The sequence below is a fragment of the Polypterus senegalus genome, chromosome 8 (genome assembly GCF_016835505.1).
Source record: "Polypterus senegalus isolate Bchr_013 chromosome 8, ASM1683550v1, whole genome shotgun sequence".
In the NCBI taxonomy this organism is placed as follows: Eukaryota; Metazoa; Chordata; class Cladistia; order Polypteriformes; family Polypteridae; genus Polypterus; species Polypterus senegalus.
This window is the reverse complement of record NC_053161.1, coordinates 141,948,280-141,965,306: the sequence shown is the minus strand read 5'-3', so window position 1 is coordinate 141,965,306 and position 17,027 is coordinate 141,948,280. Positions and strand designations below refer to the sequence as shown.

Here is a 17,027-nt window from a genome sequence, read left to right as displayed (position 1 = left end):
CCACTGCTCTTTCCAGTTCAAAATCACCAGCCCTATTTTAAAGGCTGCCTTCATGAGGCTTTGGATTGGTTTAGAAATTTGACACAGTCTAATTGCTTCCACCCAGTTTCAAGCAAAAATTCACCCATAGTTGTCTCCAGACGTATATATTATATGTGTGGCTTCAGAGAGACTAGTCTTGTTCCTGTCCTTACAAATGTAATCACAGATTAAGTCAAGAACAGTATGCAATGTACACTGCAACAAGTCAAGTTGGCAAGCATGCACTGGTACAGTGCGTTGCCACACCCACTACACAATGAAACAACTGGGGATCCCGGTTTGCAACCCCCCAGGCAGACATACAGTCCAGTCCCACCCTCTGGAAATGACCCTCCATCTGCCACAGCTAGGTGTTATGTGGGCCACCCCTTGGCCTGGTCCAGCCACTCGGGTCCCCAACAATGAGGATCTTACGAGCCGGATCACCCTCGGGGAAACGGCCACCTGGCCATAGTGCCGTAACTGACGCTCCCTCACAATGTGGGTAATGTGCCTCATTCGGGACTCCATGAGCAACCGTTCATTCGACACAAAGTCATACCAACAGTACCCAAAGATTTTCCAGAGAGACACAGTACCAAAAGAGTCTAGTCTTCTTCTCAGGTCACTGGATAGCATCCATGTCTTGCAACCATATAGCAAGAGAGGAAGCACCAGGACTCTAAAGACTTGGACCTTAGTCCTTTTGCATAGATATCGGGAACGCCACACACCCCTTTCCAGCGACCTCATGACCCCCCATGCTCTCCCAATCCGTCTACTGACTTAATAGGAAGAGTCACAAGAGACAGGAATATCACTGCCAAGATAAGTAAACCTCTCAACAAGGTTGACACTCTCTCCACAAACAGACACACTGCTGTTGGCTGTGCGCAAGAGGTCATTAAAGGCCTGGATCTTGGTTTTTATCAGGACACTTGCAAGCCCAGACACTCCGACTCCTCACTCAGTCTCTCGAGCGCCACCATCAGAGCCTCCATTGACTCCACGAAGATCACAGCATGATCAGCAAAGTCAAGATCTGTGAATCTTTCTTCACCAACAGATACCCCACAGCCGCAGGACCCCACGACCTTGCCCAACACCCAGTCCATACAATCATTGAACAGAGTAGGAGCAAGAACACATCCCTGACGAACCGGATCAGCCTCAAGAACCGTGGACCCAGAGATATCCAACGTCCTAGCCAGATATTCGAATATCCAATCAAATTTGTGGATTTGTGAAACCCAGAATTAATTACAAAGAACAATATTTTAACAAAACTAAATACTGCAGGGTCTATTCCTGTCTTTCATACAATCTGCCACAATAGTACTTTTAACTTAATAAAATCATGATTTCCTGTTTTGTTAATTTCTAAAATAAAACCTACTATCTGCCCATTCGATCCAGACCCATCAAAAATAGAGAAAACCTCAATGCAATGGCTGAAGATTTGGCTCACCTACAATGCATCTCTATAACTCCTGCATGTGTGATTAAATAAACTTGGACTTGACATCTCTAGCTGTTCCTTAACACTATTTACACACTCTGAGCAATAAACTGTTATGTTGTAAACCTGATGTGATATTTAAAATACTCCAGTGAGAAAGACAGGGCTACTAACTTCTAAGTAGCTTCTTATAGCTTGCCCAAATCATTAAGATTTTCTGAAGGCAGTAAAGCCAAAAGGACTAGCAGCACACAACCCAAGGAAAAAGTCTGAGGACACATGATCTCAGCTACACCAGAAAGCAAAGCAAAGTAGAAAGTGCAAGAGATGCAAATTTAAGATTAGCTGATAATATACTATATAACGTTTTTAGAAAAATCAAAAATGTCTGTAAGCATTGTGGACAAGTGGCTAAGTGTATGTATTTGAAGCCAAGGGTCTGCAATTTCAAAAACTCCATAACCAACTTGCTGTCTGCAACTCTGAGCAAACCATTTCATGTGCCAGGGCTCCACTTGAACACATGTCCTTATAGCAACTATAGATTGGAGCGCACCATCAGATGCCATAAGCTGTATAAAACAGGCTATCTATACTGAAATAACTGAAGGGTGAACTACAGAATTTTAATGGGCTAGAGTTCTATCAACCTCTTCATTGGATTTTATGTTACCTCGGATTCATTCATCTTTCATTTTCTTACACTTTATCATCTACTGATGAAAAATGTATGAAATTAAATTTTATAAAATCTAAAAACAGTTTAACGTGCCGGCAGGCAGTGGTGACATGTTGCATGCTAGAAGAAAGAATTTCACCCTACTTTGTACATTAAAATACTACTACTACTACTATTCTCAGTTTAAAAATTACTGTGCAGAAACATGCTAGTATAGATCTTAGGAAGACTTTTGTTACTTGCCTCTTTCCTTTTCTTTGCTGCGGCACACAAAAGGCTTTGAGCAGACGTAGATGGAAAAATGTGATCATCAAAGATATCTATAATACAAAACGGAGTACAACATTAAGGGTGATAATTAAGAATGGTAGAAAACAGAGTCATTGGAAAATGAATTTGGAAAGCTGAAAAAGTTGCTTGCGTAGGACAAAGTGGGCATTTCCCTTTCTGCTGGGCTTTAGTGGCACACCAGGCCTGTTAAGAAAAAAAGATTTAACAGTGATGCAGGCATCCAGCTGCACCTCCCAACAACCTGCATTTCAAACTAAGTGACTGAACTTACTGGACTTTATCTGATAACAAAGATGTAAATCAGAGGTGACCTGACATCTCTCCAGAGGCCCCTCTGCAGAACTCTTGAGACAGAAGGTGCAAAATAGACACAAGCAAAGACAAAGACCTATAGTTCAAGGAATGCCAACTAAGATTGACAGAAGAACTCGCCTATTAGAAGACAGTGATTTTGCAACTGGAAGTGATTTAGTCCAATCAGGAGAAGGTTCAAACTTCCTTTAAAACCATATGCACTCCTTCTCCCAAAGTAAGAGAAAAGAAGCAAAAAGAAGCAAGGAGAACATGAAGAAGAAAATATAAGCTTAAGGAATTAAAAATTGAACACACTCATTGAAAACTCTCTATGGAGTCCTAGAGAACTTTTGGACTCTTCCCAGGGGCACTCTACGCACATTTTCCCAAATGACTTTTTAAAATCTTATCTCCGACAAACAAGCTGTAAGCTACCCTCTCCATGAGGTGCTGAAAAGGAGATGAAATTCTCTTCTCTCTGTGGACCAGAAGATGAGACCCATTCATTCAAGCCAAAGTTATGTGCCAGTAGACTGACAAGACTGAGAAGCCATTACTTCAAGAAGGGAACTTCAGTATCTAAACTCTTGGGCCTGAATGAGTAATGCCTTTTCACTATGAAGTGGCAAAATACAGCAGAAGGCAAGCTGAGGAAGCAACAGCACAGTACTGACAAAGAGCATGCAGCAAAGAGAAAGAGTGTACTCCAACACACGAAAAATCTTTCACTTGAACCCGGACCAACAACAAAGCAATAACTCTACACATCTGACATCATCTTTAAAGACCTGGTATTGTAAACCTATTTATCTGTGCCATGGTAAAGTAGAACTCTAAAAACCAGTAAACAGCCAGCCTACGGTATATGTGATATGTCTGCCCATCTAGTCGGTTTGTGACTAGCTTCATATGTTAAAATATATATATGCAGTTATTTTATTTCTATAATCCTTGGGTTTATAAATTGTATTATTCTGTTTCTTAAAACAAGTGTGCCACATTTATTTAGATAGAAGCTGAAAGGCCAAAGAGTTGCCTTCTATAACAGAGAAAGGTAAGGTAGGAGCCTTGCCAAATTATTTGACTGATTCTCAGTATTGCTCAAGGCAAAACTGAAAATTAATTAACCAAGTTAAAATTTCTTTTTCAAAACTTACTCTTGCATCAGCCTCTTCTTTGCATATAATTAATGTTTAAAAAAACAGCCCTCATCTCACGGGTTTATATGAAATAACCAGTGGCAACAGGAATTTTAAAAGGTTACAATTTACACCTTTATAGGTGAGAATTCAGAAGAAGAAGAAGAAGAAGAAAAGTCAATGTGTAGCTGATCCAGCTGAGAGCGACTAATGTATTATTGTATCCAGGTTCACTCAGGACCCTGATAGCAACATTTTGATCCTTCACTAATCTTTAAATATTGCTTACAGGAATACCAAGAGAGAAAAGAAAACGGCAGTAATCACACCAAACAGGAATGACATAGAGAGATAATGTAGAAGTACCGCCAGAAACATTCTGTTTTATGCCAGAATAGTTTCTGTTGTTATTAATATAATTTACAGGTTTCTGCTCAATGAACACAGCTATATCGTGAATAGCACAGGAATCAGAAATAGAAAAGCAAGTAATTAAGACTGAGATAGAACAATGCAAATTATGGTTGTATGCAGTTGAAGTTAGATGATTTCATACACTTAGTGTGAATTCTTTACAAGTCACTTTATAACCCCTTCACAGACTTTATACTAACAAACTATAAATTTGGCATATTGTTTAAGACATCTGCTTTGTGCAGGGCAAAAGTAACATTTTCTAACAACGTTCACAGACAGATTATTGTACTTGTTATTGACTATATCACATTTCTTGTGGGTCACAAGTAGATAGATAGATAGATATTTTTTTATTTTTATTTTTAAAAACAAACTTTATTGACAAAAACATCAAATATACAACTTACACATTATTATAAATATATTTACATGTTCTTTTTTTTTTTTTTTGAAAAAACACAATTGAACCAACAAAAAACCCCTAAAAAACAAACCGCAGTTCCTCATTATCACAGTCACACAGTACACTATTCACACACCATATTGTTTTAAACTTTTCCATAGATAGATAGATAGATAGATAGATACTTTATATACACTTTGTTAATATTTGGTAGCATTGACTTTAAATTATTTAACTTGAGTCAAACTTTTTGGGTAGCCTTCCAGAATCTTCTTACAATAAGTTGCTGGAATTTTGGCCCATTCCTCCAGACAGAACTGGTGTAACTGAGACATGTTTGTAGGCCTCCCTACTTGCAAATACTTTTTCAGTTTTGCCCATACATTTTCAATCAGAGTGAGGTCAGGGCTTTGTACCTTGACTTTGTTATCCTTAAGCCATTTTGCCACAACTTTGGAGGTATGCTTGGGGTCACTGTCCATTTGGAAGACAGCTTTGTGACTGATCTTCAACTTCCTGGCTGAGGTCTTGAGATGCTGCTGCAGTATATCTACAAAATTTTCCTTCCTCATGAAGCCATCTGTTTTGTGAAGTGCACCATTCTCTCTTGCAGTAAAGCACCCCCACAACATGATTCTCCTAACCCATGCTTGATGGTTGGGATGTTGTTCTTTGGCTTGCAAGCCTCACCTTATTTCCTCCAAACAAGACAATGGTCATTATGGCCAAACAGATCAATCTTGGATTCATCAGACCAGAAGACATTTCTCCAGAAGGTAAGATCTTTGCCACCATGTGCCATTGCAAAATGCAGTCTGTATTTTTTATGGAGACTTTGGAGCAGTGGCTTCTTCCTTGCTGAGCAGCCTTTCAGGTTATGTTGGTAAAGGACTTGTTTTACTGTAGATATAGAAACTTGCTTACCTGTTTCCTATAGCAATGTCCTTTGCTGTTGTTCTAGGATTGATTTGCACTTTTCATGCTAAAGTACGTTCTTCTCTAGGAAACAGAAAGCTCTCCTTCCTGAGCGGTATGACAGATGTCTGGTCCCATGGTATTTATACTTACATATTATTGTTTGTACAGATTAACATGGAACCTTCAAGCATTTGGAAATTTCTCCCAAGGATGAACCAGATTTATGGAGGTCTACATTTTTTTCCTGAGGTCTTGGCTGATTTCTTTGGACTTTCCCATTATGTCAAGCAAAGAGGCAATGAGTTTGATTGTAGACCTTAACATACATCCATAATTTGACTCCAATTAGGCTAATTGGCTATCAGAATCTAATCATCTAAAAACTCGAAATCACTTTCTGGAATTGTCCAAGTTGTTTAAAGTTAAAGCATATGTGAACACTGTTGGAAAGAATTACTTTAGCCCTGCAGAAAGCAGATACCTTAAACGATATGACAAATTTATAGTTTGATGGTATAAAATCTGTGGAGGGGTTATTAAGTGAATTTTAAAGAATTCACCCTAAATGTAAACTTCTGACTTCAACTGTATATTTGCTGTTCAGAACAGGTTTCCTTTATAATTACAATGTTGAGAAAACTATCATATTGGGATTCCAAAACTGAAGAAAATATCTGATTGTGAGATTTGTGCATCACTTCAGCTACACTATAGTAAGTACACTATAAATTGATTTGCTGCATAATATAATATTTAAAAGTCTGAAGGATTTTTTTGTAAATGGAGCCACCAAAGCACCGAGCCTAGTGTCTGGTTTCTTTTACCAAAGGCACTATGGGTCAAAAAGCACTGCTATTAAACTTTAAAAGTCAACACAGCCATGAAGAATATGAAAAGTCGACAACTACTTAAGGTCAACTTTAAAGTTCACAGCAAAAATAATGCTACCTGTTCTGCTACATGTTTGGATATCTTAAGACTGCTCATTTCAAAGTGAGCAACCAGATAAAGGCAGCATTTTGTTTCTGCCAGCTGGATAAAAATACAGGGTGCAAAATATACTAACAGTAACCAGTGTACTCACTAAATTTTAAACGAATGTATTCATAAGGATCCTCTTGCCATAGTTTTTCATCCTCATCTTTATAGCACATTAATGGAAAAATTACCTCTTGACATATACTCTGTAAGAAAAGAAAAACAAAACATATCATTCTCACAAAGAGCTGGCAGGACTGAGTACAAGGCAACAGAAAGCTCTAGAAATGGTGCCAGTCCATTGTTAGGCCCACTCATGTACACAGTCCTTAGACACAGGAAAATTTTGAATCACCAATGACCTTAGCCTGCATGTCTTTTTGGTATGTAGAAGGGAAACCAGACTGCCAGGAGGCAAACACAATGAGATATGGGAAGAATATACAAGGAAAATACATATGGACAGTGACCAGGCACTGGATTCAAACCAAGTGTGCTATATTCATGAGATGACAACTCTATCCACTGTGGCACCATGCCACCCAAAAGGGAGGGAAAAAAAAAGTTTTTCAAATCAATCCAATTTAATGATAATGTTTCATTGAGAACAGACTCAGAGCACTTATACACATTTACAGTTATAATATACTAACAGTATATTAAAATCATATAACATTCATAAATAAGAAGGCACAAATAACACAGTAGACAGGGTGAATTAGAGCAAAAGGAACCCACAACACTCTCACTGATTAACTATATAAAGAGACTTGTAATTTCTCAGGCACATAACAGATCTTCCTGAAGCACTGAGACACTTATTTAGGTACATAAGCCTATGTGCACTTCAAAATGCAAAAAGCAACCACAGCCATGCTGACTAATATGTGACCGGCCATTCCCAAGTGTATTGATCTTCAGGCAATTTTATGTTGTCTGATCTCACACTTTTGCAAATACCCTTAAGTACATATTTGTCTTCATGTAACCGATTTTTCAGAAGAAGAGGCTGATCCACTCCTCTCTCTTGTCATCAATGTGTGTGTAGTATTCATGATCCTTCCAAGTTTACATTCCCCTTCCCCAATCTTACTACATATCTCATATATTTGCATATTAGCTTAGCTGCAAACACTGAGTGTATTTTACAATGGACTGGTGCGCTACCATTGCTGGTTCCTTTCTAGGGACTAGATTTTATCAGAATAGGCTCCAACATCCTAAGATGATGTATTGCAATAAGCAGCTTTAATAAATGGACAGAAACATTGTAATTAAACCACTTTTTTCACTATAATAGACCTATGTTTTAAAGACCTGAAGAGAGAAGAGTAGGGGGATTCAATATCTTAATGATTATTTAGAAAAATAGAACTCTTTCAAAAATAATAACACTGTAGTGTGGTGTTGTAAGACACTTCACAAAACCCTATACATACACAAAATATCTATATGCAACCCTGATTATTACAATCATTTATAAGACTGATTATTACAATTATTTATAAGACACGGAAAATTATTTTTGTGGGTTCGGTGAAAAGTGTGTGCCATGGAGAGGCAAGAGTTGGCATCCAATATGGAACCTTTCATGCTTTATTATTTGAATATTTTTATTAATGATGGAATCATTAAATGCTGGACATTCCACATGTTATTCAAAGGTGTATTCTTTATTTCATATGCTGTCATAGAGACATCAGTATTTCACAAATCATTAATATCAATATTTGAAAAATGAAGCAGGGTATTTTGATCCTGAAAAATGCTTGTTTCCAAACCTGTTCAATCCAAATTCAAGAGAACAGGTGACTGGAGTGTATCCCAGGAGCACTGGTCACAAGGCATGACTAGCTGGTGGCCTATCTAAGGGTGTAGACACACGCACAGACAAATGCATTCAGAGTTACCCAAAAACTGTACACTAGAAATATTCCATTGGAACAATAAATCAAGACATGTTAAAGTACTCTGTTTTTATATTGCATATTATTAAAACAATAAATAAATATATAAACTACCTTATATATTTTTTTCTCCTCTTTTACATAGAAGTACTTCCACTGTCTATCCTGAGCAGAAGACATTTTGCCAGATTAAGCAGGCTGACATGGCCTTTTCTGTCTTGCAGGGGGTTACTTGGCACTATTTTCATTTGAGACTGTTTTATTGTTTAATGCCCAGGCATTCTATGCTACAATTTGTAAACAATCTTTAACAGTATGGCTGAGGTAAAGATGGTGAATGCAATGTCCAAATGCTATCTTTTTTATATGATAGAACACTACCAAATTTTTCAATATCTATCAGGTACAAATCTATCAGGCAGGTGACTTCATTTGTCCCAGGGTAAAATATGGCTTTTTACAGAAGCTCTTAAATCCATATGTAAACAAATAGATAGGCAGATAGACAGACGGGTAGACAGATACCAGTCACCCACATAACCATAAAGGGAGAAAATTAAAATGAAAGAAAAACTTTGCAGTCACAGTCATAGTGTGGCATTATGCAGATGTATAGGGTGATCTAATTATGCAATTTTCATTATGCTATTCCTTTTGTTGCCAATAGATGGCAGCACCTGCCCTGCATTCCAAAATGGCGGGAAGACGGTTGTCAATCTAACAGCGGGTGCAATGTGTTCGCCTTTTCATAATTGCATAATTAGATCTGGACCACCCTGTATTGTTGTTGGTATAAAGGAGCCCAAGTTGTGTTTCTTGACACACTTCTGCTGAATAATTCACTGGCTGAAAGTCCCCAGTGTTAGTGTATCAGAATGAGGATGTCCAGCATTGTTCATAATAGCCCTCAATTTTGTTTTTATTTAATTTGCCGCTAATTCAGGGGGTCCAGAATACGTCCCATAACTAAGCCTGACGTTTTAATTAGCTTGCCAATTCGGCAAGCCTCACTTGAATTGTTACCAGACCACCACACCACAACATAGAAAACTGCCATCACAGAGTTACAGAGGATGTGAAAGATGTCACTACCTATGTTGAAAGAGCATAATCTGTTAAGATAAAAGAACTTGCCGTGCACTCATTGATTTGCATCCAATCACTGAAAAGTGACCAGACATAGAGGTTCTTCAGTGGGGTGAAAGTCAATAAACAGTACCTTGGTTTTGCTGATGTTAATTGCAGACAATTCTTTCTGCATCAAGAAACAAACTTGTCCACCTGACTCCTATACTCTGTCTCACACCACCTTTATCAATAAACCCGATCAGTGTAGAATCATCTAAGAAATTCTGCAAGTGGCATGACCTGGAATTATATTTATAGTTGGATGTATACAAAGTGAAGAGAAAAATCAAATAGAGCTATTTCTAGTGGTGCTCCAGTGTTGTTCACATCCATATCAGAAACAGTCCTTGAGTCTCACAAACTATGATCTGACTGACTGATAGTCCATTATCCAGAACAACATAGACTCATCCACCTGCATCTATGAGTTTACCCCTTAAGAGGGATGACTGGATGGTAATGAAGGCACTCGAGAAATCAAAAGCAATCATCATAATGTTGCCAGCTTTATCCAAGCCTAGTATAGCAACCAGAAAATTGCATCCTCCACTCCAACCTGTGGATAGGCAAACTGCAGGGGGTCCAAGTGGTCTACCACAAGAGAAGTCCTATAATCCATGACCAGCCTCTCAAAGGTCTTGATGATGAAAGATGTAAGTGCCGCTGGTCTGCAGTCATCAAGTAAAAAACGTCTGCCTTCTTTAGAATGGAATGTTTTCAACAGTAGTGGCACTTTCTGGAGCCTTAGTGACAAAGGACACCATTAAAGGGGTCAGCAAAGACTTTAAGAACTACAGGATTGTCTTAGTCTGGCCCGCAGCATTTCCCTGTTTATAGCTTCCTAAGTTGTTTCTTTACTTATGCTTCATTTATGAACAGCCCATACTGATGGTCAGGGGTGGACTAGTCAATGGCCATCTAGTTGATGTTTTAGGAGTTAGTAGTGATGGTGTGTGGCCACTGGTCATCAGAAGAAGGTGGCAGTGGGTTGGAAAATCTATTACAAACTGGTTCAGGGTGTTAGCTTTGTCCACATTTCCTTCTAGCATACGAGTCCAAGATTGTTTGAGGCCAGTAATTATGCCTAGTCATTTCTAGACATCCTTCAGGTTATTCCAAGTTTGCTTGTTTTCTATTCTACCTTTGTAAGCTTCCTTTCCTTCGCTCAACTTTTTCTTTAGCCTCTTCAGCTGGCCAACATGGTCTGTCTGTGTGTCATAAAGCTATTATTTCATATCTTCTAAGCATAAAAAATCTACATGTAAACAAATCTGAAAGAAAACAACTGCAGCAAATGGTTCTCCCAATTACCATGACCAAGAAAAAGTTTGCAAAGTTAAACGGATTAACGAATGTGACAAAATAAAAGCGAACAGCTTGCTTACATTTATTAATTCACCTGACAATTTTATTAAAAAGTAACTTGTAGAATGTACTTTTTGATATAAATACTACAACTGTTGACCTAATTCTCTAATTGGAATTATTGGAATTCACTCAGAGTTACACAGAGATTCAGTTGCGGAGAATTACTGTATACCGACAAGCTTGATCTTTTTAAACCACTGCCTTACACAGCTGGCCAAAATGCCTTCCCTTACTTGGAAACTTAAAATACTTAGCATACTTAACCAGCAGTTTCGGCCTTCATCCTTGACATACAGCAATGAATAATCACAACAAACTGGGCACGCTATTTAAAAGAGTGCTAATTGAATTAGACATATGACATAAGGTAGCTACAAAATATACAATGACTGGATGTAGATTAATTTCTCCAAAGCCCATCGATTTATGCATAATCTGCAAAATGTTGTAGGACCAAGCTGACATTATCCTCCTATGTTTGGCACATAAAAAAATTTACCTTACTTTAAGTTAAAGTCATGAAATCGGTGCTGCTGTTAAACACCAAAAAATAAAAAAAACCTAAAATGAACTGCTTAAATTAAAAAAAACAAAATCAGTGTTGAGTGAATAATCACAAAACCAATGTCACCCAAAAGGTAACATTTACCATATGTGCAAATTGAAAACATAACCACCTCTCTGTAACCAAACATTATAAGTTCTTCTTTTTGCTTATAGTAAAATCCATACCCACAAGACCTTAATACTGATTTTCTCCAAATGTGCATATGTATGCAAAAAAGTGGAATTCTGGTACTTGAACTTGAAGAAGAAAACAGCCTACAATAAAGTTTTTGCCATATGTGTTTAGTACTATGGTGTTGAACTGTGTTAGTCATTACGGATGTAACAAGAAGTCAAGCAAAATTACACCTTTTATTGCCTAACTAAACAGATTACCAGAAGAAGGGGGCTGAGCTTCCCCCAAAAGCTTGCATATTGTAGTCAGTTTAGTTAGTCAATAAAAGGTATAATTTTGCTGGACTCCAAATGCATGCCAGCTGTGTTTGAAACGCTGCATACTGAGATGTACAGTACAATTTCAAATATGCTCTTATCATACACAAATGTTTTTTTCATGGCAAAAATGTTAAATCTGCAGACTAAGGAGATCCATCAGTGCATTAAACATGCTTGTTTAGGCTGACTTGTGGCAGCAATAAAAAGAGGTTTGATTGCTAATTGGAGCTTGAAAGTATGCAAGATCTGTTTCTTACACTGCTATTTAGAAGGAAATTGAGTTTAGAGGTGAAGGTGCAGGCTGCATGCTGGCAAATTAGATACCTCAATGTGTGGCTTCATTTGTTTCCAGGTGACAGAATGAGAAACTCCTTGATTCAAGTAGTTAAAGGCTTGCTGCAACACGTGTGGCGTCACATACTGCCTTAGGCGATGCTGATCCACAACCTTCAAAAGCACCTGTAATACACACACATTAACAGGTTTGCTATTTCTAAATAAACTGTAAATGAAATTAGCTGATGATTTCAAACATTTTAGCTTGTCTTCTCAGAAAAGTGCTATACAAGAATAACTTATATAAGAATACAGTAACTCTTCATGTAACAGGTGCACCTAAACCTTTATATTGATAGCTCACAACAGTCAAAAAAGATAGTAACATTTGTTTTGATTTATACTATTTTCTTGCAGGTACGGTGAAGCTCATCAACTTGCTACAGAAATACTGAAAACAATCTGTTTTTTGTATATTTTATAATCAAATTTTACTTAATACAACAGGATATTGGAATACTGGAAAAATGTGACTTGATTTGACCAATCTTAATTTATGTTGAGACAGGCAAATGATACAGTCAAAATTTGGTTTAAACAAATTTAATTAATGGATACAGCCCTTTCTGTGTCAACCAGTATAGATTGAGGGTGATAATGTATTGGAGAATTTTTTTGAGTTCACATTGGGCCTTTGAGTAACGACTGCCTGTCACATGAATGCCACAATATACCTAAACATTGGGGCGCCATCCTTGCATATTCATTTATTTCAAATTGTCACTTACAGCAAAATAAAGCACCATGTCATAAAACACATTGTCTCATCTTAGTTTACTGTAGTATGTTGCTCTGCCCACATATCTTAATGCCATACTGCAGGGTTACCCACATTTTTTCGGCTTGCAAGCTACTTTTAAAATGACTAGGTTAAAATAATCTACCTACATTAAAAATTATATATATATATATATATATATATATATATATATATATATATATATATATATATATATATATATATATATATATATATATACATATACACACAGTGCATCCGGAAAGTATTCACAGCACATCACTTTTTCCACATTTTGTTATGTTACAGCCTTATTCCAAAATGGATTAAATTAATTAATTTTCCTCAGAATTCTACACACAACACCCCATAATGACAACGTGAAGAAAAGTTTACTTAAGATTTTTGCAAATTTAAAAAAAACAAAAAAAAAAAATTGAGAAATCACATGTACATAAGTATTCACAGCCTTCATGAAGCTCAAAATTGAGCTCAGGTGCATCCTGTTTCCCCTGATCATCCTTGAGATGTTTCTGCAGCTTAATTGGAGTCCACCTGTGGTAAATTCAGTTGATTGGACATGATTTGGAAAGGCACACACCTGTCTATATAAGGTCCCACAGTTGACAATTCATGTCAGAGCACAAACCAAGCATGAAGTCAAAGGAATTGTCTATAGACTTCCGAGACAGGATTGTCTCCAGGAACAAACCTGGGGAAGGTTACAAAACAATTTCTGCTGCTTTGAAGGTCCCAATGAGCACAGTGGCCTTCATCATTCATTAAGTGGAAGAAGTTCGAAACCACCAGGACTCTTCCTAGAGCTGGCCGGCCATCTAAACTGAGCGATCGGGGGAGAAGGGCCTTAGTCAGGGAGGTGACCCAGAACCCGATGGTCACTCTGTCAGAGATCCAGAGGTCCTCTGTGGAGAGAGGAGAACCTTCCAGAAGGACAACCATCTCTGCAGCAATCCACCAATCAGGCCTGAATGGTAGAGTGGCCAGATGGAAGCCACTCCTTAGTAAAAGGCACATGGCAGCCCCCCTGGAGTTTGCCAAAAGGCACCTGAAGGACACTCAGACCATGAGAAACAAAATTCTCTGGTCTGATGAGACAAAGATTGAATTCTTTGGTGTGAATGCCAAGCGTCACGTTTGGAGGAAACCAGGCACCGCTCATCACCAGGCCAATACCATCCCTACAGTGAAGCATGGTGGTGGCAGCATCATGCTGTAGGGATGTTTTTTAGCGGCAGGAACTGGGAGACTAGTCAGAATAAAGGGAAAGATGACTGCAGAAATGTACAGAGACATCCTGGATAAAAACCTGCTCCAGAGCGCTCTTGACTTCAGACTGGGGCGATGGTTCATCTTTCAGCAGGACAACGACCCTAAGCACACAGCCAAGATATCAAAGGAGTGGCTTCAGGACAACTCTGTGAATGTCCTTGAGTGGCCCAGCCAGAGCCCAGACTTGAATCCAATTGAACATCTATGGAGAGATCTTAAAATGCCTGTGCACCGATGCTTCCCATCCAACCTGATGGAGCTTGAGAGGTGCTGCAAAGAGGGATGGGCGAAACTGGCCAAGGATAGGTGTGCCAAGCTTGTGGCATTATATTCAAAATTACTTGAGGCTCTAATTGCTGCCAAAGGTGCATCGACAAAGTATTGAGCAAAGGTTGTGAATACTTATGTACATGTGATTTCTCAGTTTTTTTATTTTTAATAAATTTGCAAAACCTCAAGTAAACTTTTTCATGTTGTCATTATGGGGTGTTGTGTGTAGAATTCTGAGGAAAAAAATGAATTGAATCCATTTTGGAATAAGGCTGTAACATAACAAAATGTGGAAAAAGTGATGTGCTGTAAATAATTTCCGGATGCACTGTATGCCACAATGGGGCCCAAACAAGGATAGCAATAGCAGCAAAGTGAAAAGAAACGTTGTTAGAACCACAATAGAGGTGAAGAAAGAAATCATATCCAAACATGGAAATGGCATTTGTGTCTTGGATTTATGCAGTTTGATAAATCAAAATCAATGATCTGTACTATACTCAAAAATAAAGAGCAATCAAGAGTGATGATGTTGCAAAAAGAGTGAAAGTTCTTACTAAATAAAGATCACAGATTACTGACAAAGTGGTTGCTGATAAGGATAAATAAGAAACAGAGGTTAGAGTGTTTCTGAGGTTATAATTTGTAAAATAGGGAGGCGATTACATGATGACCTGTTAAAGAAAAACCCTGGTACTACTACGGATACTGATGTGATCAAAGCTAGTAGAGGACGGTTCCAGAAATTTAAGAGGAGAAGTATACATGGTGTAGTTAGACTTGGGGAGGCTGTGAGCTAGAACCAAGAAGCAACAGAGAATTATGTGCCAGAATTTGGTGACTATGTAAAGCCTGAGGGTTTTCTTCCCCAACAAGTGTACAACTGCGATGAAGCCAGCCTACTCTGGGAAAAAAATGCCAAGGAGAACCTATATCACTCAGGAGGCAAAAAAACTGCCATGACACAAGCCAATGAAGGACAGTCCGACTTTTTTGGTATGTGGAAACGCAAGTGGGGACTTCAAGGTAAAGCCACTTCTTGTGTACCACTCTGAGAATCTGAGGGTGTTTAAGAAAAAACATGATGAAAAGTCAATTGTCTGTTATGTGGAAGGATAATAGTAAGGCTTAGGTAACCAGGCAATTTTTAAATCGAGTGGATCCATGAAGTCTTTCCCCCCCAAGTATAAGAAAATACCTTCAAGTAAACAAATTGCCAATAAAATGCCTTCTTGTGATGGATAATACTTCTACTTAGCTTCTAGGCTTGCAGGATGAGTTGGTGGAGGAGTATGATTTTATCACAGTGAAGTTCCTGCCCCCTAACACGACTCCTCTAATCTAGCCCATAGACTAGCAGGTCATTTTTAACTTTAAGAAACTCTACACCAAAGCACTGTTTCAAGGTGTTTTGAAGTGACCTCTGATACAGGAATTAACACAGGGAATTCTGGAAAAAAGTCACAAGTATCATTGACAAAATCTGGGGGCCAGTGACTTACAGGACCATGAACTTGGTCTGAAGGAAACTATGGCCAGATGAGGCTGAGTCTGTTGCCGTTGTTGATGATATTGTGCCTCTGTGCAAAAGCATGGGCTTAGAAGTTGACAATGCTAATGTGGAAGAGTTGGCAGAGGACTACAGGAATGAGTTCATCACAGAAGAACTGGAATACATTCAGAAGGAGGAGCAAATGACAGCGGTGGAGGAAATGTCTTCAGAGAGTTGAAGGAAGGGAGGATGTTCTTAGTTCTTTGATCAATGAAATGTGTGCGAAATGGGGTTAGGTGAAAAGATTAGTGGAAAGATATCAACCTGGCAATAATGTAGCAAACCACATCATAAACCTTTTCAATGGCAATGCTATGTCTCACTTGAGAAACATTTTAAAATGCAGGCATAAGCAAATCTCATTGGACAAGTATTTAGTGAGACAGAGGCTCAGTGAGTCTCAAGCAGAAAAGAGAAAAAGAGTACAAAGATGCAGAAGGACAGTTACCCAGTGTTCTTATAGAAGGGGACTCACCTTCCAAATAATAACATATCTCCCCCTTCCCCATCCTTACCACATTCCACATATGCCATCAACACTCCTCCATAGAGGTAAAGTGAAGTAGAATTTTCATCAATATATTTTACCTATTTATTGTGTTAAATCTTTTTATGCAAGATGTTATGCATTTTCATTGTTTTTGTATATTTTTTTATGCATGACATACTGTTATAAAGGTTTAAATAAGCAATCACTTGGGAACGGATTAATCCATTCTACATTAATTCTTATTGAAAAATGGTTTCAGTTTTCAAACAAATTGGTTTCCGAACAGACTTTAGGAACAAATTATGCTCAACAACATGTACTAGATTATTTAATGGCTTATTTAATG

General features: G+C 38.1%; 1 protein-coding gene across 3 annotated transcripts in view; it reads right to left on the bottom strand.

Moving 5' to 3' along the window:
- Positions 1-17,027, bottom strand: part of ipo8 (importin 8) — a 101,185-nt gene that overhangs the window by 44,317 nt on the left and 39,841 nt on the right. For all 3 annotated transcript variants that reach the window (XM_039761859.1, XM_039761860.1, XM_039761861.1), the window contains exons 9-11: positions 12,329-12,463; positions 6,706-6,805; positions 2,403-2,479 (exon numbers count right to left, since the gene is read on the bottom strand). In XM_039761859.1, coding sequence (XP_039617793.1) covers positions 2,403-2,479; positions 6,706-6,805; positions 12,329-12,463 — 312 coding nt within the window. The remainder of the gene's footprint in view (positions 1-2,402; positions 2,480-6,705; positions 6,806-12,328; positions 12,464-17,027) is intronic.